The sequence below is a fragment of the Podarcis tiliguerta genome (assembly GCF_965153285.1).
Source record: "Podarcis tiliguerta genome assembly, chromosome: 3".
Classification (NCBI taxonomy): domain Eukaryota; kingdom Metazoa; phylum Chordata; class Lepidosauria; order Squamata; family Lacertidae; genus Podarcis; species Podarcis tiliguerta.
In genome coordinates, this window is record NC_139536.1 from 17853588 (window position 1) to 17877735 (window position 24148).

Sequence of the window (24148 nt, forward strand, 5' to 3'; positions counted from 1 at the left end):
TTTTTTGGTTTTTGCTTCTCTGCCTTGAGATTGCCTCAATGATTCGCACTGATGCTTGAAATTCCGAATGATTGTGGCTGTGTGTGTGTTTCTTTGGAGTGGGGAGGAGGGATGAGCAAATACTCGTGCTTTAGCTACACCTGGAGTAATGGCCAGTTTGGGAACCTCATTAGCTTTGAAGGTGGCAGAAGAAAAAATAAGGAAAAGAAGAAAACATGGCAGTGTCTCCTGAGCTGGAGTGTTTATGTGAGTGAGGGTAGCCACTGGCATGCAACCCTTATAGGGTCAGTTGGGGGGGGGGGTGATTGCCCACCTTTGGCTCTTGGTGCTCTCAGTGAGGAGACCTTTTGGCTGGGAGTATCTTCTGCCTTCTGATGAAGGAAAAGTGCTGCAAATTTCCCATTCATTTCAGCAGGCACTTACTTAAGGGCACTCCTTAAAATACATTGTGCCCAGAGATCTTGATGAGGGACAATTGGACGGAGTTAATGGTGGCACTCTGATTAGCTTTCATGTATTTGACTTTTAGCACTTCCCCCTGAAACATTTCTGGCAGTAGAGCCCCACCATCTCCTCCTCCAGTATTCCCGAACAACTGGTATTACTCTATTTTGCCTTGCCAACAGAGCCAGAAAAACAAGTTTCACAGGTTGGTGTAGGCAGTGAATGAACTATGGTAGTAAAAGTTACTGGTAGAGATTTTACTTGATCTGGACCAGGATGAGGCCATGCTCTGTTAAGGATCAACTGTGTATTTTGGTGTTGTTGTGAGACCTGATACAGCTCCTGAAAACTTAGGTAGCAGCCAAGACAAGTGCCTTTTAGCAGCATAACTGTTTTGCCAGTATGATGGAAACAGGGGTAACCTCAGGGCTGGATGGCTGATTACAGTGTGTTGTATGTGGGGAAAACTGTCTGGAAATCTTTGATAGTTCAGAATGCAATTTCTTGTTTAATCACATGAGCAGCCAGACAAAGAAATTCAAAAGAATGATAAAAGCTGCTTTTTTGAGTTCTTGTGGCATGCAATAAAAGTTTGTGGACATTTTGCTGCAGTTTTACACAAGACTTTAGGCTGCCAGTCAGAGCTGCCTTGCTCCATAGCTGGAAAAAGGTGATCTGAATCCCCTTCCATAACAAATGCAGAACTGGTAGGATAAGCCCAGCAAGCCAAAGAGTACAAAGGTATCAGTCTCTCTTCTCCCCCTCAACAATAAAAAATGGGAATATTTTACCTTATTGCTACAATTGTAAACACCAATGGGATTATATTATATTGGCAGATTACATAAACTTGGCAAAATGGTGAAGGAGCCAGCATGGGAACAAGACCAGGTCTACAAAACACTTAATTAAATATGTGATTGCATGAAGCATCAGAGTGCCCTGCAGGAAGGAAGGCGAGCTCTGCTCTGCTTTGATGGTTTTCTCTTTCTCCCTCCGAAAATCTTAGTTCATAAAAGGCACTAAAGAGCATTTACGTCATTCTGGCAAAGAAACAGGATTTTTATTTATCCATTCTTAGACACAGCCACTGCACCACCACCACCACCACCTCCCAAATATTAGCATCCAAAGGTTTTCCACTGGGTGTTCAAGGAACCTGAACTTCTCATATACAAGCAAGGGTGCTGAGAACTCCTGAGGATTAGCTTGAGAGAGTTCTTACCCAGCTAAGCAGCCAATAGTCTCAGTTCCATGCCTAGATCCCATTTTCAGTTTTTCTCACTCACCTGGCCATTGGAATCCACTGTTTTCACTTCTCCAGCAGAACCGACAACAACACATCAAAAATTTCTTCCAGATCCCATGGAATTATACAGTTCCAACCATATGTTTCCCTTTCATTCTGGTCCTGCTGGATCCTTAATCAAGCAGCAAATCTCTGCTGGATTAGCTTGTATCTAAGCAGTTCTGGTTCGGAAACAGACGGCTGCAGCCTTGTTGCAGCTTGTACAAAGTCCTCCATGGTTAGAGTTAGGTCTGAAGTCTCTGTGTCTAGCCCTGGAGAAAAAGAGCAAAATGGTTGCTAAAAAAGTTATTCATTTTAGACATGTCAGACGCTGCACACCCACAAACTGTTCCTGGGTATGCAAAATGGGGTGGGGAGCAGTGGAAAGATGCAAAAACTTCTACAAGTCTTTCAGGTGCAGAGAGAAACTCGGACAACTGTAATAGTGCTCCAAAGTGCAAAACTCTCCCTAAGAGTTTTCACAGTGCACTGATTCTTTGCACTGGACAACATCTCATTTCCACAATGTTTTACCAAACGACAGAATCCTAACTGCTGGATCAAGACCCACTTATGCCAGTCTCTCATAGATATGCGTTTAACAGGTTCCCACCTCAAGCAAAGTCAGTTCAGTCCAATCCAGATAGCACAATTAGACCCCCACAAGTAACTCAACCTATTTTCCAAAGAATGCCTCAAGAACAGACCCAAGGGTGGCACAGGTAGCAGCAATACAGAAAATTCTGAGAGACGCATCACAGGGAAAATAATATATTCCACCCTCAGGTCTGAAATTACACCACAGCCTGTAAAAAGGAGGAGCTTTTCTATAGATCATTCCCATAAAAGGAGCCCAAGAACAAAGGAATATTTTACCCTTCCGGTTAATGCCTGCTAATTCCTCTCAATTACACACACCTCTGTCTGCCAAGTGTCTCAGAGGCTTGAGACCAATCTGACTTTCTACTCCACTATTTAGAACTGATCTTTGCTTATTGATATGCAAGTCCAAACAGAAGGACGTAAAGCAGTAATAGTTTTGCCAAACACTTGATCAAACGTTTATTTAAAATATTTGTATTCTGCCTTTCTACCCCATCACTGGAGATGGATGGACACAGTAAAGAGTTCAGTTATCTTGTTCACTGAATTAGATTCAAAGAAACAATGGCCCATGAAGAACGTTTTTCTCTTTCCAGAACCTGTCCATCATCCTGTCTTAACTGCCTGCTGTGCATTTTTCTTAGTAGATTTGAATCTAGCTGAGCTATGCCAGTTCCTTACCTTCCTCTATCCACGCCACTTTTCTTTTGATAGCAGACATCATGGCATCTGAGCACAGTGCGTATATGTCTGCTCCCGTTAGCTGTATGGGACACTTGTCAAGGATACCAAGGAGACTGACGGAAGGATCCAGCTTAAACCTACCAAGGAAGAATATATCCAAGGCTTTGTAGCAAAGAAAGATTGTTGTTAGACTGCAGCCCGTCTGAGAGCTGTGGACAGAAAGGAATAACCCAAAATCCCAGGTTCAAATGAGTGATCATAGAATCATGGAATTGTAAAGTTGGAAGGCACTCTGAGGATCATCTAGTTCAGGGTTTCCCAAACTGGGATCTCTAGCTGTTTTTGGACTGCAACTCCCATCATCCCTAGCTAGCAGGACCAGTGGTCAGGGATAATGGGAACTGTAGTCCAAAACCAACTAGAGATCCAAGTTTGGGAAATCCTGATCTAGTCTGACTCCCTGCAATTCAGGAACATGCAGCTGTCCCAAATGGGGATCAAACCTGCAACCTTGGCATTATCAGCACCATGCTCTAGCCAACTGAGCTATCCAGGCCTCATGTGGCAAACACCAAATGAGAATTAACGGTCTCACAATAATGTGTCCACCTATCATTCAGAGCACACACTTCTCTTGGGAAGATTTGCAGCCAATTTAATATTCACAGCTTTCTAAGATCAGAAACTTCATAGCGCAAGGTGATCTGCTCTACTTTTCTTTTAACAAAAGCAGCAAAAGGAGATGCTGATGCAGTGGGCTAAGCTATCAAGCCCAAATCAGCAGAGGCTGTTATCCAGTTTGAACCTATACTGCAGTTCTGCTGCATTCACCACTCCATAAAGAGTATAAGACAACCCTGCCGGATCAAGCCAATAGGCCCATCCCATTCTCACAATGGCCACCTAAATGCCTATGAAAAGCCTTGCAGAGCAGGACCTAAACACAGCATCTTTTAATTCCCAGCTTTTCATTTCCAGCAACTGGAATGCAGAGGCATGATGCTTCCAACAGTACAGGTAGAACATAGCCTTATCCTTCATGCATTTGTTACAGTAAATTGGTTTGCTTAAGACGGGAAGCAACCAAATAAGCCTCATGCTCAAGAGCAGGAGGGACTGCACAAGGACAACACTTATTCATAATCTTGCAGCCCATGATGTGAAAGATCTTCTGAATGCAAACCAGCAAGTTGCAGTTGTACTTAGCTGCTTGTAGGAGTGGAGGTACCGTATTTTTCACCCTATAGGGCGCACCTAGGGGTTTTTTTTGGGGGGGGGGGAATAAAGAAAAAAAATTATTCCCCCCTCAGGTGTGGGGCTGGGGCGGGGGAAGCCCGACCCCAGCCCCCAGAACAGGCTGCTGTCCGCAAGCCTTGGGAGCCCGGCGGGAACTCCCGCTGGACTTCCCAGGCTTGCGGAGAGCTGCCTGAAGCCTGGGGTGCGCTCTGCTGCGCTCCCCGGGTTTCGGGCTGCAGGCTGCTGTCCATAAGCCTGGGGAGCCCGGCAGGAGTTCCCGCCGGGCTCCCTAGGCTTGCGGTTAGCTTCCTGAAGCCTGGAGAGCGACAGGGGTCAGTGCGCACCGACCCCTCTCGCTCTCCAGGCTTCAGCGAAAGCCTGCATTCGCCCCATAGGACGCACACACATTTCCCCTTCATTTTTGGAGGGGGAAAAGTGTGTCCTATAGGGCGAAAAATACGGTACCACTTTGCAGAGACCTCTCTTCCCCTGCGGAGTGAACAGCTATATACAAGGAATACTAAGGCCATGAAATATTAGGAATCACAGGGCTTTCCCTTTGTCACTACTTTTATTTTATGGTAGGCACTCACTTTCTGGTGATAGCATTTAGTACTTGCAGCTGAGAGTCTCGATCTTCATTTATACCCACATAGACCAATTTATCAAATCTGCCAGGGAAACAGACAATAAAGAGACAAAGTGCAGTTGTCCAACATACATACATGCTATTCAGAAAACACACACAACCCCAAGAAGATCTGAGAACAGACCTCTATTGTTAGGCTGTGGAGCTTTTAATTCAGTATAGCAAACATTCTCCAAGTAGCTCCACTCACAGTGTGCAAAGAAACGAGACGAAAAAAGTGCAACCTTCAAGAAAGCCTTGGACCTGGCTCTGTGCCTAACTGATACCTTCTACATTGAAGATGGGGGCTATTTTGACTAGGGCTCTTGCCTAGGGCCCACGGGGGAAGTCTAATTCATTTTCCATAAAGTTAAAGGGGCCCTTTTTGGTAGCCTGCCGTGTCCCATGATTTCCACCTGTTTTTAGAATGATGTTGGTACTTTAAAACATTAGTAAATTTTATTAAGTTGTCTGCCAAGACCTCCAGCAATTTTCAAGTGGTCTATGGGGGAAAAACCTTTGAAAACTATTGTGCTAAATTAGAGCAAATGAATGCATCCAGCACCAAATAGGCAAGGAAGAAGCAACAAATTTTCTGTTATTTTGCATGGGAAAGCACTTCAAAACCTCACTTTGGGCAGAGGATTTGTCTGCCAAAAATGCAACACAAACAGAACAGAAGGGGCAGGCAACCTCTCTTAGTGCTTTACAACTTAACTTGCTTTAAAATACATGGAACAAGCGAGGGAGTGGGGAGTTAGGATACCACACTAATCTAACTTAGTCCTTGTCTCTACTGTAACTAAGTCACGGTTCATACAAATGAAGCAATCACATCTTTTGTTTCCCTGTCTATATTTTAGATTTTAAGAGCCAGAGATCTGTTATACCTATTCTTTGTAAAGTGCCACGTATATACATGTGCTGTGTGTGTGTGTGTGTGTGTGTGTGTGTGTAAAGCCAATAACAGTGAGAATCATACCTGCCTGGCCGGAGCAATGCTGAATCTAGAAGATCAGGTCTGTTTGTAGCTCCAATAACGAAGACATCTCGAGAAGAATGAAGTCCATCAAGTTCTGCTAGTAGCTGAGAGACCACTCTACCAAGGGGAAGAAGAAAACATTTTTAAATGCCACAAATCCTAGTGCAGCCATTGAGCAAGTCAACTCATTACTCCAAACAGTACATACACAAAGCACTGGTTCAGATAGGTATGACCAAGCTAAGCTCAAAAGTATTACTGTACTAGTTGCTGTACACCAGTGAGAGAAAAACTACTTGCCTTGAACGAAACAGTTCTTAACAGACAAGGTAGGGCAAAGCGGGTGTACAAGCAAGTCACTAACTTTGCAGAGTTAAGTAAGAATCAAAAACAGAACTTTTCTTCTCACAGCAACAGCATCACGTCTTGGAAGATTGGCAAAATCCAGCATCTTCCTATATCTCTCTAGAACTGTAAGGTCCCGCTTCTCATAAGAGGCAGACATCGATTCTAAGAATCTTAAAGATTTACCCTGCTTTACAAATTTCTCATCTGACCATTGCCGTATTCTTCTTGTTCAATGACCGAGTTATATTCTGCTTCAGGTGACAGAACAAACCAACATTTGGTTAGTGCTAGAGCCAAACTGGAGATTTTTATTATTTTGTGTTATATACTGCTTAACACCGTAGTCTCTAAGTGGTGTACAGTAAGGTTGCAAAAGATATAAAAAGATAAAATCAGTTTAAATTAACTATCAAAAATAAGAAAACTTAAATGCAAGCAGATATAAAAAAGGTCTGCACCAATTGCCAAAAGTTCAACTGGGAGGAAATCTATCTGATCTCAGCCGAGAGTGAGTTTTGACAGAAATGGGCCCACAATACAGAGCACCTGGCACCTGGCAGGTATGAGCCATGCATCTAAGTCATGGGGACAGACTGGGCAGGGATAGAAGGAATCAGGTGGTGCTCATGGTATCCTGGACACCAGTTGTTGAGGGCCTTCCATATCAATATAAAAACTTGGCCCGATAGCATAAGGGCAGCTAGTGCAAGCTTTGAAGCACCAAATGCCTAGGCAGGTATTAGGCATCAAATACCCAGGGCAGTTGGTATGCCTGTGAAGGCAGTTTTTAGCTGGGATCCAGAGATGCAGTTATATTTTGCTAGTGCTTTACATATATATATATATAGAGAGAGAGAGAGACATTTTGTTGAACTTAACCTTGGTTGCAGGATCTGCTTTTTGTTCTATTACATCAAAATACAAAAAGATTGCTGCATTAACATTAGCAGCTGCCTTGAATGCCTTGAATATCCCACATAGAACAGTGGGATATTAAGATTTCCGATAAAAAATATTTTCACTCTTTCTATCTTCTAGAACTAAGCCCCGATGCAGAAAAAAATAGGATCATCAAAGCTAAGGTTCAGGGACCAAAGACAACTTGTGTGCCATCAGGGAGTGGGGCACCCCAGCCTTTTTAGTGTTTATACATTTGACAGTGGGAGTCCAGTTTTTATGGAACTCATGCAGATACTTCCAGCCTGCCTGGATCATTATACCAAGCATGGATAAAGGGAAAAAAAATCAAGAGTTTGCATGGAGTTTGCCACAGCAGGATCCTTACGCTTCAGCATTCCTTAACAGCAGCTGACAAGTGGCACTCACCGGTCCATTACACCACCAGAGTCTCCACTCCGCCCACGATTGGGTGCCAAGGAATCAAGTTCATCAAAAAAGATAATGCAGGGAGCAGCTGCCCTGGCTTTGGCAAACACTGATATGAGAGAGAAAGAGAGAGAGAGAGAGAGAGAGAGAAATTAATAGGTTCAGGTAGGTACCCGTGTTGGTCTGAAGCAGTAGAAATATATTAAAAAATTTAAAAAATTGTCTAGTAGCACCTTAGAAACCAACTCTAGCATGCACACTTCTTCAGAAATTAATGTGCATCTTGCAGAGTATGCTAAAACCAGCAGCATACATAATGCATAATGCATTCCTCTGCTCCACACTGGAGCTCCACACTAACCTTCACGCACATTCTCCTCACTCTGCCCGACGTACATGTTGATGAGCTCCGGGCCCTTCACACTGAGAAAGAGAAAAGACAGGGCTGGTTATTCCGAGCTCTGCGCCCCAAGGCTCCCCTTATCCCTTTCTGCCACAATGCCCACCTGAGGAAAGTCATGGTGCATTCAGTTGCCACAGCTTTTGCTAGCAACGTTTTCCCTGTTCCGGGAGGGCCATAGAGCAGAAGGCCAGAGCGGCGAAGACCTAAAGATAGTAGCTCTGGGTGTTCTAGAGGAAGCTGAATGGTGTCCAAGATCTCCTTCTTCACTTCCTGGAGCCCACCAACATCTTGCCAGAAGACAGAAGGTATCTGCGGAGACAGGACAACCTTGCAACTCTTGCCAAGTCTACAACCGTATTTCATAAACCAAGACTTGCACTTTTTTCTTCTTACGGTGCTCTTAAGACACAGTCCCATAAACCCCTTGAGACCACCACACTCCCCTCTGCCCCATCCAGTGACTGCCACCGCTCTCACAGCATCCTCCTCCTGCTCCAAGGGGCAAGTGAAGAATGGTCTCATCTGGAATCATCCATGTTGCACTCTTAACTGCACTTTAGCTACCTTTAGTAGCTCTTCTCCCTTACATACTCACTTACACCTTAATATCAAAAGGTGAAGCCCTGCTGCTTATTTCATGTCTTGACAATGTATTATTAATTCATTTATATAACACCAAATCATAGGTAAAGGATGAAGAGGAAGAGGGAGGCTTACAGTTCTTATTGGAATTTTTCAAACACTTTCTGGCTCATAAAGTTGCTACTTTACAACGGACACAATCACAAAAAATAGATTTCAGTGTACATGGACCAAATGTCCTTGTCTATATCTGGAAACTGTTGTCTATGTTCAAACTGTTGCATGTTCAAAGATCAAAAACACAGTAAGGTTCCAAGTCCACAGTACATAATTGTTGGCAGAGAGCTGCCTTTCCAGTGTTGTAGAATTAGATTTTCTGAGTTATGAGGGCTTGCAAGACTCATTTATGTTGCCCATTCATTAGCTCCAACAATATCAGAATGAAAAACGGAATTATGTGGATTTCCTTGAGCCTTAAAGTGGTTCAAGGTTGAGTACCAATTAATGTGTTCCACAACCCCTGTCCGAAAAGGAAGCAGAAGATTCCTGTATTTTAATATAGTAAGATCTGCATGATTACACAGCTTTCCCCAGTTAATAGGACTACTACTAGTGGTAATGTTCCTTCCCAAGGACACCAACATTTTAGACACCATCTCTCTGGAATTTCCTACTGGGGGGCGACTCTATTTGGCCCTGCAATTGTTAGTGAAAGGAGAGAAGTTTTGGATTTTTTACACTTGAAAATTTACAGATTACTACTAAATTATTTTGTCTAAGCTTTGATAAGCACTGCTCCTTCCCTACTTCTTTATTATGTTTTTTAACATTTATGACTGGGTATTCTATTGATTTTAAACTAATGTATACCCTCGATTGCAATTATGACTGAAATTTTATGAATAAAATTTATGAAAGATTGCATAAGCACTGAGCTATCTAGTTAGTATGATTTAGTCATTGGAGCAAGAGGCGATGATGACATTCTCCACTTAATGGTAGCAGAGAGCTGCATGAGATCTCAGAGGGTGGTTTGTGGGGGTTTTTAAAAGCAAGCTTCTTATTAGTCATACCTTTGGAGCTCCTATTGCTTGCGAATGAGCATCATGCAGCTTATCCAGTGCAACACCAAAATCTTCTGCTAGAAGAGGGAAGCCTGCAGCACAAAAATCATGTTCTTCCTCCTCACTCAGTCCCCCCAGGAAGCTGGCAAAGTGGAAACAGAAACAGCAAACTGTTTTCTGCAATCTTGATAATAATAAAAAGTTAATTGGACCACAGGTCTCCAAATTACAGGGCTGAGCTGGGTGCTGATGTGCCAAAGATAGGTGCCCTCAATTTTGATCATTTGCAGGGCACACCAACCAGCTGCACCACAAAGGTGTTTGAGAACCCTGACAATCAGGTTCTGCTGTACTGCAGAAAGGAAACAATCACTGAGAAATCAGGCACAAAGTCAAATGCGCATCTGAGCAGGATGTTATCGCTCTACACTATATTGCTCTCAGATGAGCTTTGATGACTAAGGCTCAATCAGGCCTTAAGAGCGAGAGCAAAGTAGCTTCATTTCCCCTTCACTGACATTGCCTTGCAGCCCAATCTGGCTGGCTCTGATACCATCAGGGATAGTATAGTGAAAAGGATTTAAGTTGCCCTATTTAAGCTGATAAATTGCCCAAAGTGGCAGTAGGCGAAGGAACTATGGTTGGAAGCAGGGAAGAGAAACAGTGCAAAAACAGAAGGTTCCTGTGGGGGTGGGGATTCTCTATCCTTTTTCACCAAAAAGTCTTAAGAGTCACTGGGGCTCTATCAAATGCTGCCACAGTAAGCTTCCAGAGACAAATCTTTTCAGTCATTTTACTAAGCCACCACCCCATGGACACACACAAACTGGAGCAGGTGGACTCTTTGTACTTGCTCCTTGCGCTATTCCCTCCTGGCACCTCAGGTCTTGAAGATCACAAACCGGCATGCCTCCCTTATCCCATCCACAGTTAGGAAACCTAAATTTCATCTTCCAAAGCGTATAAAACATTTGCAGCGATCACCTGAAGGCTTACAAATCAGCAAAAAGCCTCCTCCAGTACCTTGAATTCTGGATCCTTGCACAGGCTGCACGGCTGCTGTGGGAAAGCAAAGTGCAGAAGTCTCCCAGAACGAAGCCCTGTAAACATGGAACAAGATGCTAGTAGTGGAGCAATTCCCAAGGCAAGCAGAGAAAGCATTCTGAAATAAGACCCCTTAAGGATAAGGATGAAGAGGTTTAATTCTCTATACAGAAAAATCTGGGGAAATCCTCCTGCACCCATTCCCTCAAGCTATGTGAGCACACCACTGAAGTAATGGAGATTGCTACTGCAGGCGGTTTTATATTGGTTTGCAAGGGCCTCCAAGCCCTCCTAGTGAAGGCAACCAACATACCTATATTTGTGTAATACTGGCTATCCATAGGCCAGAACTCAAGTCAAATAGCTACATGAGCTTGACCACATTCCCAGTTTAGAATACTGTAGATAATTCTTTTTGATAAGTCTTTTCCAGGGATTCTGACTTGGGGCCTAAAGTAGTGAGATCCAGCACTCTGCATTCCTATTTGGGTCATACTGCTTGCATAAGAAAGAAGCAATTCCTGGGAAGGGCTGCAGCTCAGTGGCAGAGCATTGGCTTTGCATAAGAAGGTCCCAGGTTCAATTCCCAATGTCTCTAGCTAGGGAAGTGAGAGGCCCTGGTCTGGGACCATGGAGAGCTGCCGCCAGACAACACTGGGCTAAAAGGGACCATTGGCTTGGTTGTTCTTTCCTACTGCAAGGTGATCCTTCAGCACAAGAAGGAATCACACACTGTGGCAACTAAGCTCCCCTTGTAACATCGACTAGGCTGTCCTACCGTTTGCGATGCAACTCACCGCGCTTTGCCGGGCTAGCTTAGTCAGGCTCACTTCTTTTCCCAAAGGCAAGCCCTCTGTCAGCATGCTTAGAATGGCCTTCCTCTGCTCCTCAGACGGTGCTTCGATTTTCAGGTCATGAAGGAAAGCTGTCTGCAAGTCCGTAGGGACATTCCCAAGCCTGGTTGTTGTTCCTACTACCAGGACAGGATAACTAGTGAGAAAACACACAGATGAGCCATGAATACTTCAGCCAGGGTTGAGAACACAATGTTGGATCCAGCAGGGCTCCTCTTAAGTGCTTACGTGAAAATCGCAGTTAGAATATAAAGAAGGCCCCACTCTATATTGATAATACACCGTGTGTTTTTTAGAGCAGTGATCCAAAATTTCAATATCACACAGCCAGAGAAGAACTATTCAATTACCGTATTTTTCGCTCTATAACACGCACCTGACCATAACACGCACGTAGCTTTTAGAGGAGGAAAACAAGAAAAAAATATTCTAAACGAAACAGTGGATGTATGATTTTTGTGGTTCATGCTGTGGCCACAGACGTGATCTGACGGTGAGTTTGGGGTAGCCCAATGCAAAAATCCTGAGGATCCATGCTTTGTAACCACATTTTTGCGCCATTGCAGCCCCATGAAACAGTGAGTGCGTGTGTGTTTTTTGGTGCAGGCTGTAGCCATGGATATGCTATGTGATCTGATGGTGAACTTGGGGTGACCCAGTGCAAAAATCCTGAGGATCCATGTGGATCCGTGCTTTGTAACCAGTTTTAAGTGGGGAGGGAAGGAAAAGCATTCAAGGGAGAAGGAGCACGCGTGGGGTGTGTGGAGAAGGATGCTGCTAATAATGCAGAAGAGGGGTTTAAGGGAAGAAGGAACATGCGTGGGGTGTGTGGAGAAGGATGCTACTAATAATGCAGAAGAGGGGTTTAAGGGGAGGATGCGGCTAATAATGCAGGAGAGGGGTTTAAGGGGAGAAGGAACACGCGTAGGGTGGGTGGAGAAGGATGCTGCTAATGATGCAGGAGAGGGGTTTAAGGGGAGAAGGAACACGCGTAGGGTGGGTGGAGAAGGATGCTGCTAATGATGCAGGAGAGGGGTTTAAGGGGAGAAGGAACACGCGTGGGGTGTGTGGAGAAGGTTGCAGCTAATAATGCAGGAGAGGGGTTTGAGGGGAGAAGGAGCTCGCGTGGGGTGTGTGGAAAAGGAGCTTTTCGGCGAGCTGAGCGGGGAGGGGGGAGGGAAAGAGCACTGTTGCTTTAAAGGAGCCAACCGGACAACAGCCACTTACAGCAGTGTAAGCAGCTCCTTTCCTCTCCCGCTTTGCTCCTTCTCTCCTTCTTTGCTGCTTTACACAGCTAATGGCCCAAGTCCTGCTCAGCGGATCAGCTGAGACGCTGGGAGAATCGTAATTTCCCCCTCTCCCTCATCCCGTGCCCTCCTGTCCCCAGCAGCCTTTTTAAAAACTTTTTTACTGGTTTTTCACTGCGCTTGTGGCTCAGAGCCCTCCTGTGCCCTGCCGTCCCTCTGCAGCCTCATTGCTCCGTTTAGAGAGCGCACGGACCTTTGCTAGCTGAGGCTGCAGCAGCTGTTGCTGGCTAAGCGGCGTTTTTTCCAGCTCGCTATGGCTCCCATCTGTCCCTCCTCCCGTGTAAGCGGCTGCTGCCCGCTTTGCTGCCACGGCTCTCCTTCCCTCCCTCCTCCTTGGCTCCTCCCCCTCCTCCTGGCTGTAAAGCAAGCAAAGCTAGAGCCGTGCAAAGCCCTGCAAGCGGCTCCCGCTTTGCTTGACTGACGGCAGCCATGGCTCCGGTCGAGTGCATTCGCTCCGTAACACGCACAGGCATTTCCCCTTACTTTCTAGGAGCAAAAAAGTGCGTGTTTTGGAGCGAGAATTATGGTAACTGCTAGGTTGTAGAAACAGGCACACCATAGTAATAGCCATCCTTCAGAAACAAAACACCAGAAAATCCTAGTGTGACGATCCATACCTAGTACTTGCCTCTCTGTCCAGGAGAAGGTGTCGCAATGCAAGAATTACTCGGGAGTCCTCCCCAAGTCCATCACGATCTCTTCCCAGCAGCTCTATATCTTTCATTAGCAGGACACAAGGGCTATAGACCTCAGCCTGTGAGAACGCAGCATGCAGTTTTGCTTCTGTGGATCCACTGGTGTCACCACACAAACTAACACAATCCACCTACAGGAAGCCAGGGGACAAAGATATGTTGAGGACAGCACTGCAAAAATATCTGAAGAATACACGCAGGGGAACTGGCTGCAGGTTCTGCTGATCTAGACTAGTTTATTTCTTGGACACATTTTTAACCTACAAGCATACAATAACCTCTTTTACAACTGTACATGCCCACCGTTTGCCTGTAGACATCTTTAACAGGTGTGAGGGTGGGAGAATTTTAGCAAGTGCAGACTATCCTATATGGGAAAGAAAACCTGCATCAGGCTTCCTCCCCTCTTACCACTTTCAGATTGTTGCTTTCTTATGATTGGTATATAACTTCCACAAACAGTAAAGACAAATACAATTTGGTGGCCTCTCAACTGATACAACCCAGCAGTTGAAGAACAATATTACAGATAGCGGTAATTTCAATTTTTTAGGGCTATAGAAACAGTGTGCTGGTGTTTTCACTATGCTAAAGCAAGATTTCAAATAAATGGAAAAGCAGTGGAAGCAGCACAGAGCTACAGTGCGGTGTCATCAATTGGTGGATAAACATATCCTGATCCTCTGAAGGTGGGAGTTTTGGAAGAAGACCCAGAAGTCCAAAACTGCCTCTTATTTCAGAGATGCATTAATTTAAAAAGAAATATCCTTTATAAGGAAATTATAAAACCCCTATTATTCCTTGTAAGCACTCCCATCAGCAGCAGCACTCTGCATTCAGGTAAGATGCCCAAGTTGCAAGGGGCAAGAGACAAATACAATTCACCCTCAGCTAAGAAGGAAAGAGGATAGATGCAGGGTGAAGAAGGAATATGCAATGCCAGAAGTTCTCTATGGAGAAACCACTTTTCTCCACTGTGCCCGAGTGGCAATTTGGGGGTCACAAAAGCAAAAAGAGAACATTGCTATTTTTAAGTAGCACTGTATTCTTTCAAGGCCATTTTCCAGATGTTAAATGACATAAAAAAGCAAATGGAAGGCTCAGACAAACTACCTTGAACAAATGGAGATTGAGGCGGCTACAGGCAGCTCTGACAACTGTCAGTTTCCCCACACCACTGGGTCCTGAAAGAAGAATGCTTCCAGCTCCATTTAGTAGATTCCCCCTAGAACACAAAAACCAGCAACTTCATTAATTAGTATTACAAAAGAAGAAAGCAAAAGAGGGAGACTGCAGCATAACCACATAAACAAACAGGGAACCAGGCAGAAGGCCTTCTCAGTAGTGGCACCCTCCCTGTGGAACACCCTCCCTTCAGATGTCAAGGAGAACTATACAACTTTTAGAAGACATCTGAAGGCAGCCTTGTACCGAGGAGTTTTTAATGTTTGATGCTTTGTTATGTTTCAATATATGCTGTAAGCAGCTCAGAGTGGCTGGGGAAACACAGCTAGCTGGGTGGGGTATAAAAAATAAAATTAAGTTGTTGTTGTAAACTCACAATGTGAGGCCCCAAAGGCTCAATGAGAAATTGATTTCAGGCTCCACTGTCACAGGAGCACCATGAATGAACAACACTTAAATGTGGCATGGTCCAGAACCAGAAAAATCCTAACACCCCATAACCAAAGTAATAATACAGAATTCCCAAAACCTATCAGTAAATGGCAACAGCTACATGCAGCACAGACCCAGCCCCCAAAGCTACCTGCAGCAATGTATTGTGTGGTAGAATTAGGTCGAGTCAGCTGACTTACCTACTGTGTAAGTGTGGCCCAAGAATATCACAAAGCTGTTTCACTATGTTGCAGAGTCCAGCAGGAGATAAACTATTCCAAAACCCATGAGCATGTTGAGACGGGAAAGATGGGACAGCACTGTTTGTTGAACCAACCTACAAAAAAAAGGGAACTGAAAATTACCTGATATGAATATGTCTTCTCAAATCACTCAAACACCCTTTAGAGCAGTGATGGCCAAACTTGGCCCTCCAGCTGTTTTGGGACTACAACTCCCATCATTCCTAGTTAACAGTACCAGTGGTTAGGGATTATGGGAACTGTAATCCCAGAACAGCTGGAGGGCCAAGTTTGGCCATCACTGCTTTAGAGCAAAGGTGGCTATTTAAATGACTGATCAGGTCCCTGGAAGTCCTACCACATTTTAATAGAATAGATTTTTTTTTTCCTGTTTTGCAGCTAAGGAAAACAAAGAGGTGCTCAAAAGTTGGGAGAAACGTGTTCCACTTCAACATTACATCTCTCTGAATTTTGTATATAACGCCCTAACCATTATTTATATTTTTATATTTATTATACTCAAGAGCTCTGATGTCAGCACTAGAATATGCTATTTACCTAAAACACTTTTTAAACCTTACCAGAAATAAAGACGTGTTCTGGGTGTCAGCCAGGTACCCCAGGCTCTGCTCTTTTTCGTCTGCTGCTACTATCTTTTTTACCTTGAAGTAGAGGTCTGGCCATCTGAATGAAGAGCAAACAGGCTAAAATTCCAGTACCAAATGCATTGGTTAAAGGAGGAATCAATAGAAAATAACTGGAGTATTTATATGAAAAAATATACTTTGCAAAAGCATAAGCTTTAGATAGTTCTATGGATTTTTTCCTCAATTGCTATTTTTCTCCAAAAGCTCCAGCATTTACCATTTTCTGAAATTAAAGAACAGCCCCTAACATCAAAGGACTTCCTTAGGTATAAAGCCACAATCTGCAAGACTATAATAATGGTACCATCAATCCAGGGTAAACAAGCTTCTGATTTTCCAGGACAGCTCTCCATAGGCATTTAACCCAAACCAGTAGAGGCTAATTCAATCAGATTTTTTAGTAAGCAGATTAATAACTGCAAAATGACAGATCAGTTAGCTTTAACAAAATGGAAAACATACCTAGTGAACTTATCTGAATTTCCTTCTAAGAATTCAGGATGCCCAACTGTTGGAATACACAGAATATCTTCCTCCTGGACTAGCCTGCAACAAAACAGTCATGGTGATACAAGTGTTATTCAACTAAAGGAAGGGAGAAAAATCTGTGTGACAATGCAGTGGTCTGAAAAGAAGCAAGGGAGGCCATCAGAAATATTTCAAGTGTTTAATATCCTGCAGCAGGTATGTGGCCTAACTAGCAATTTTAATTTTTGTCCTGAACAGAAAATGCTGAATGAACTGGTATGCCTGAAAAACAGAGGCCTCTTCACTGTACTGCCAGCATTTGGTGTGAAAAAGGAGAAAGGAGAAACCTTTCTGCACAAACACAGTAATATATAACTTGCCTGTTAAAATCATATTTAAATCAATTTGTTACAAAGCATACAGAAAAAGTGAGGGGGGATGAAACATACTGGGGCGATGTAACCTTAAGATAGCATTTGTTACTTATATTATTTTTGTTTATAAAGACAGCTATACTGCTTTTTAGGACAATTGTCTTACAAACCAATTCACAATAAAATAATACATTTAAAAAACTGTAAAATATTACAGTAAAACTATAAACTCTCATTAGATTCAATGAATAAAGAAAACTAAAATTAACACTGAACTAATAGCTGATAATTTGGCCCAACATCACATTTCATTCTCCCAAGGCCATTCCTTTAAAGAGTGTGTCTATAAAGCATGTTTAAAAGAGATCAGATTCTGAGCTTGCTTAATTTTCACTGGAAATATGTTCTATGAGTTACTTTGCATTAAACTGCTTTCAGCACAGATCTTGGACCACAACTCTCAGCTGTGATTAGCACCACTGGCCACTGAAAAAGAGAGGAAAGTTGAGGGGGTTGGACTAGATGACCCCCAGGATCCCTTCCAACTCTACAATTCTATGATTCTGTGAAATGACTGTGAAATGTACTTGGCATACAGACCCCACAAAGACAGGCTTAAGATTACAATGCTACTGCAAAAGTTTTAGTTCTCTCAACTGGCACAACCAATATATTTCACTGATTTAAGACAGATATTCTAAATATTTCCAGAATCAATATTTTACTTGTCCACTTATAAATGTTTAAAATGCCTAAGCAAGCTTCTCTAATGTGACACATGGGCAACAAGCCCATGTCCTGCTAACTGTGTGCTCGTGCAGTAAGTAAGAAGCACAGTAACAAGATTATCCCTTGATCTCATAAAGAGGGATGCAGAGGTTAAGTTATTGTCTTTACTGAAACGCTAACCTGGGAGTTTGAAAGTGTTGGTAGAGAATTTGGTCATATACTCCTGTGATGCTGTAGGCTGGTGAGGACACAATCTCTATGTGTAGCTCCTTGGCAAAGGGTGGCACAGATAGCAAGGACCGACTTCCTTTTAACTCCTGCGCACCAGCAGCTTCCCCATATCTCTACGGAGGACAAACAACCCTATTCCATTTTAATTCCACTACACAAAATTAACAACTAGGAGATTAGGACAGAACAATCTTTTTTAACTACATTAACCTCTGAGTACCAGGCCTAATTTTCCCCATCCCATAACAGGTTAGAGAAAACCCAATTTTCCAGTCACAAAGGTGTTTTAAACCTTTTAATTTCATTATCCCCACTTTAACATCGTTACAGTCTGTAATTGCTCCATTTCATTCCCCGCTAACTTCACTGCCTACATTTTCACCCCCTGCCTTACAAATGAGAGTATCTATACCTGCCATTTTTCTGATAATGCTTAATACGTGTTTACTCCAGTCTTATGCCACAATAAGTTTGTTAATTTTTAAAGTGCCACACAGCAAGATTGCTTCTTTGACACTAGACTAAATCAGTGGCAGATGTTTTCTTTCATTCAGTACATATCTGCGTATGGAACAGGAGCTCCAATCTCTGTTGGTAATTCTGAATATACAACTAGGGGGTGGTAGTTTTTCCAGAAACATTCCATCCCGGAGTTAAGGGTGAAATTTTCAAGGTATAAATCAAGTAAGAAAGGAATGACGTATCTGAAGGGGAAACACCATATCTAAATGCAAGATAAAGCTCAATGATGTTCATAAAAGTGGAAAGGAGATAAAGATGAGGGTTTGTTATGCAATCCTGAATACAGAACTAACTTTACCCAAGCAGTCACATGCCTGCTACCTTTGGGTCTATACACTGGCATAATCACACAAGATTTTTAAAATTGTATACAGATAGAGATCCTCCCCATGCTGCACTTCAGAAGTTCCCAAACTTCCACTTTAGAGACTCTCAGTTCATCTCTAACTGCAGAACCAAAGTCCACCACGACATCTTCACAACAATTTGTGCATGCTGTCATGACAAACTCATGATCTTGCCTTTCACTTTTAATCCGCATGGCTGTTAACAACAGTGCAAAGTCCTGCAGCTTCCCTCAACCCACCCCAATGCTGAAGCTAAGACCCTACTGAGCCCTAACTAGCTTATAAGTTAGCATGCTATGCTTTAAGGAGTCTTTCTGCTAAGCACATCTTTTCATAGCTGTCAAGTTTTCCTTTATTTAAGGGAAATACCCTTATTCCAAATAGGATTCCTCGCAAGAAAAGGGAGAAGTTGACAGCTATGCATCTTTTACAATATAGGCTAGGCTCCACAGATAACTAAAGACTCTTTGCAGATGCTATAGACCTACACTACTGCTGTAATCCTGATGTGGCAACTACCGTACCTCTTCTTGCTCTATGGCATTTGACACAAAGATAACCAACCACACTTTTTCCTTATATAACCACAACTCTATTGAAGACAAGCCCCATCCTGCTACTGGTCCAATTTCCACATACCAAACAAGCCACACCAAAGGGGATAAGATAACTTTACCCTTGCGGGGGTGGGGTGGGGGTGGCATTGGCCATATTTACGGGCGTTATTCTCCCTCCAGACAGGAGGTCTTGCATTCAGTTCCCAGATATGTGAGGTGGGCATACGTTTGGTAAAAAGTCTGTAGCCGGTAGTTTTGCCTGCTGAAACATCTGGGAGTCGCACCCAGCTGCTTGGTGACCTTGGGCTAGTCACACTTCTCTGAAGTCTCTCAGCCCCACTCACCTCACAGAGTGTTTGGTGTGGGGGAGGAAGGGAAAGGAGATTGTTAGCTGCTTTGAGACTCCTTAGGGTAGTGATAAAGCGGGATATCAAATCCAAACTCCTCCTCTTCTCTTCTTCCCAGTCCCAGCAGGGAGAACCGTGGTTGTTTGAAAGCTGCCTTACATGGTGCTAGGCAGCTTCCCACGCTCAGCACCTGTTTTCCCAGCTGGGCGCCTAGTTCCGCACAGGTGCCACCCACCTGGATTTTAAGCAGCGCCCCTTCCAGAGGGTCGCAGGACAGGTTGAAGGCCAAGGTGGCGGGGAGTAGCGCCCTCTCGTGCGGAAAGGCGTCCTCCTCGGCGGCCCGGCGTCGCCTGTCCTCGGCGAGGGAGAAGTACCACCGGGGGTCGAGAGCTCGCACGGTGGCCAAGTGGCGGGAGCCGCCTTCCGGCCTCGACACGGACACCCACTCCCCGTGGAAAAGGCCCAGGCTGCGCAGGCCGTGGCGGGTCACCCACAGGGTCTCGCCGGCCTCGCCTCCCCACAGGCCTGCGTGGCCCCGCTCCGCCTTCACCAGCCGCTCCCCGCCGTGCGCCCACGCAGACACCAGCGGCGGCGGCTCCCCGCTCCGCTCCCGGCTCTCCCCGCCGCCGCCGCCGCCCTTCAGTTCAGTCACGGCCAAGCGTGTGCCGGCGCCCAGCAGCCCTTGCAGGGCCGGCCGGGCCTCCAGCACCAGCAGCCCCGAGCCCGGCAGCGTCTCCCCGCGCCGCACCAGGACGCTGGAGCCCGAGGCGGCGGCGGGGCGCGAAGCCCGCCCCGCCCCTGCCGCCCCTAGCAACACCCAGCCTAGCAACGGCGGCCTCCTCACGGGCCAGACCCGCACGCGGCTCCCCGCCGCCAGGCCCAGCTGCCTCAGGAAGGCCCGGCCCAGCCACAGCTCCGGCCCCGAGGCCGCCTCGGCCTCCAGCAGCGCCGCGCACAGCAGCACCGGCTGCGCCTCAGACCCCGCCGGGCGGACGGCCAGCACCAGAGGGCCACCCGCCGCGGCCGCCACCGAGGCCCATTGCCCGTCGGCAGGGGCCACCAGCAGCCCCGCGGCCGCGGGCAAGTCCTGCGGGACGGCGTCGCCCAGGCTGCGCAGCACCGCCACCGCCATAGAGAGGCCCTCAGAGCGGCGGGGAGGAAGCTTCCCGGGAGAACCACAGAGAGAAGGCGCAGGAAGGAACGCCCCTTCACGGGCACTTCCGGCCCGAGTTTGGAAAACGCCCAATGAGAAAGTAGACGTGCGGATAACTAGAGATACGAGCGGTTAGAGTGGCGCCGCTGGCAGGGGTGGGCTCACGGCGGACGCAGAAGAGCGCTCTTCCCTTTCCGCAGTTTCCAGCAGCTGTCGCTCGGAAGCATTTCTGCCTCCCGACCGTGGCACAGCCACCATGCAAAGAAAAGGGGGTTTAGGGGTTCTTCCTAGGTCATGTCCTCTTCCTAAGCCACAGGTCCTGCTCTAGACCCTCCTCAAGTGGCTTTGGCTGTTTGCAAGGCACCCTAGAACCATGCTAATTACTGTTTGCTTGCTTGGATGGGCAGAGAGGGCATGTAGAAACCTGACACTTGTGTGCTTGGGACGTGGCCCGTTGTAGAAAGGGAAAAACCCCATCCATTGATCTGCCCACTTTTGCCTCTGGTCTTGCTCACCACTGGTGTGCAGCCTCCAGGAAGTTGCTCATGCGAGAATGTAGCCCTTGGAATTAAAAGGGTCACCCGTTCACTCAGTGTAGAAGAGAAAAGTGCATTCTATGCAACAAGAGGAAATTCTTGTTTAAGGTTTTTTGTTAAGAAGTTGGTGGCTTTTCAGTAGCGCTAGACTGGTATTTATAGATTGGGGTATGGAAGTGAGAGCTGGACCATAAAGAAGGCTGATCGCCAAAGAATTGATGCTTTTGAATTATGGTGCTGGAGGAGACTCTTGAGAGTCCCACGGACTGCAAAAAGATCAAACCTATCCTTTCTTAAGGAAATCAGCCCTGAGTGCTCACTGGAAGGACAGATCGTGAAGCTGAGGCTCCAATACTTTGGCCACCTCATGAGAAGAGAAGACTCCCTGGAAAAGACCCTGATGTTGGGAAAGATGGAGGGCACAAGGAAAAGGGGACGACAGAGGAGGAGATGGTTGGACAGCGTTCTCGACGCTACCAGCATGAGTTTGACCAAACTGCGGGAGGCAGTGGAAGACTGGCGTGCTCTGGTCCATGGGGTCACGAAGAGTCGGACACGACTAAACAACAACAACAAATTTACAGCGGGGAGCAGCACTTGGCATCTTCTTTCCAGAGTTTTATTTTTAATTTATAAATATTGTTACATATACTTAACTTGATCCTGTTTTAAATGATAATGGACTAAACTTACCTTAGTCCGGTATGCCCCACACTCCACAACACCTCCTTCTCCAAAGGTTTTCCCCCCCAATAACACTGTAAGAGTTTTCTGCAGTTATTGGGATAGGTTTTTGAAAGAGATTCTTGTTTCTTTATCGGACAGTAGGAAATGATGATACAGTAGGTATTTATTGTAACCCACCCATCTGACCAGGTTGCCCCAGCCACTCTGGGTGACTTCCAACAAAATATGAAAGGGCACAACAAAATTAAAAGCTTCTCAAAACAGGGCTGCCTTCAGATGTCTGCAAAAAGTCATATAATTGCTTTATCTCTTTGACATCTGGTGGGAGGGCATTCCACAGGGTAGGTGCAACTGCTGAGAGGGCCCTCTGCCTAGTTCTCTGTAACTTCAGTTCTCACAGTGAGGGAACCACCAGGAGGCCACTGAGCTGGACCTCAGTGTCCAGGCTAAACAATGGGGGTGGGGTAGCTCCTTCAGGTACACTAGCTGATTGATACACATACAGTAACATATGTAAAGTTTCTTAACCAATCAGATCAGACTAAAATGTAGCTTACAAAATGGGGTAAAATGTGCTGGGGATCACCTGTACTTATATGTCTCTCTCAGGTTGATTATGCCCATATTTTTGTGTTGACCGTGGGTTTTTAGCAAATAAACGTGACTAAATTATGACACAGACACCATCCTGGGATGACACATCAGGTTGAATCCCCCGATCTAAAACCTCCTTTAAATATCTACTAAAACCAAAGGGTGGGATTCCCTTAAAGAGCCTCGTCAATGGAGGCCATGCAGAAGGACTTCCACTCGCACAACAGGGCTTTCCCTCTTCTCTTCCTCCTGCATCCCCCAAAATGGGCTCTAGGGGTGTTGGGAGAACCAGAGAAGCCTCAGCACTGGGAGCCAGTGTGGTGCAGTGGTTAAGAGTCTTGTAATCTGGGGAACCGGGTTTGCGTCTCTGCTCCTCCACATGCAGCTGCTGAGTGACCTTGAGCTAGTCACACTTCTCTGAAGTTTCTCAGCCTCACTCACCTCACAGAGTGTTTGTTGTGGGGGAGGAAGGAAAAGGAGAATGTTAGCTGCTTTGAGACTCCTTCGGGTAGTGATAAAGCGGGATATTAAATCCAAACTCCTCTTCTTCTTCTTCTTCTTCAGCAGCAGAGGAAGGCTCAGAACCAAGGGAGTGGTTGTGGGGCAATAAGACAGGTCATAGGATGACGGGTAGGGCAGAATGGTTGGATGCTGAACAAGCAACAGGCTTGAGTGAGAGAGAGGAAGAAGAGGCAGAAAGCACTGCAGGTGTAGGACAGGCAGCTGCAGAAGAGGTGGGGACTGAGGCTGCAACAGATTAATAATAACAAATAATGATGATGTTATTTATACCCCACCCTTCTGGCTGGGTTTCCCCAGCCACGCACAGGAGCCTGCTGGTCCTACTGTACCTCCTTTGTCTCCAAGGGCACAAAGAGTTCAGAGCACAGAGAGCACCTCCCCAATGGAGTTCACGACTGCTGGGAAAAGAACCAGACAGGAGGTACAGATGGTCAGTTCTGGCAACTGCTTTACCATGGCCAGTCTTGCTCATAGGTTTCTGTTTGTATTCTGTTTCCTTGAATAGATAAGCAACTTATTCTGATGGACCCTAGTCTCACATGCATGTCCATATTCCCTGAAACAACGCAGAATGCAGTTTACAAGACCTTCAATCCTTTTTATTATTATTAAGGGCTGCGTGCTTAGAGATTGTGATACATTTGTCATACCTTACTATCAATTGGTGGCAAAGGCCTGGAATCTGGCAGTAGGAGAAAAACTGGCTGAATGCAACAGACAGCTAAGGGGAATGAAATAAAAAGGGCCTGTTTGATGGTACATGGTATCCATTTATAACCTATGTGGTCTAACGAAGTGGTCTAAACCTTCCACCTGATTCCCAGAAATCTATCTGCTGCCTTGATACAGTTCCAAGGCACCATTGGTCTTTGGGTTAGAGAACAAAAAACTAAAGCAAAAAATGAGAAACACATTTTCTTTATTGAAAGTCCTGATAATGATCTCCTGATCTCTTCATTTTAGTTGTGATATAAGAGTTTGCTGATGACCACCCAGTGTTTATTTTGTATCCTTACTGCAGTATGATTGTTGATGTTTGTTTTATATTGCTCTGCTTGTTTATGTATCTCTTGCAAAAATAATTAAA

General features: G+C 45.3%; 1 protein-coding gene across 1 annotated transcript; it reads right to left on the reverse strand.

Annotated features, from left to right (window-relative positions):
• Positions 1-1485: 1485 nt before the first annotated feature.
• On the reverse strand, positions 1486-20716 carry PEX6 (peroxisomal biogenesis factor 6). Its single transcript, XM_083432999.1, has 17 exons — positions 19805-20716; positions 17746-17909; positions 16457-16540; positions 15929-16031; positions 15306-15442; positions 14602-14713; positions 13411-13619; positions 11430-11622; positions 10612-10688; positions 9598-9730; positions 8046-8251; positions 7901-7962; positions 7540-7648; positions 5866-5982; positions 4849-4926; positions 3017-3156; positions 1486-2004 (listed from the first exon to the last, which is right to left on the reverse strand). The coding sequence occupies exons 1-17, from the start codon at positions 20699-20701 to the stop codon at positions 1871-1873; spliced, it is 2955 nt and encodes a 984-aa protein (XP_083289125.1). The 5' UTR covers positions 20702-20716; the 3' UTR covers positions 1486-1870.
• Positions 20717-24148: the final 3432 nt, after the last annotated feature.

Coding starts and splice junctions, on each gene's coding strand:
- PEX6 (XM_083432999.1), bottom strand. CDS start 20,701: ATGGCGGTGGCGGTGCTGCGCAGCCTGGGCGACGCCGTCCCGCAGGAC. Junction 16,541..17,745: donor CAACACTTTCAAACTCCCAG/GTTAGCGTTTCA, acceptor GTTTTGTTGCAG/GCTAGTCCAGGAGGAAGATA. Junction 13,620..14,601: donor TCAATCTCCATTTGTTCAAG/GTAGTTTGTCTG, acceptor GGCTTCCTGTAG/GTGGATTGTGTTAGTTTGTG.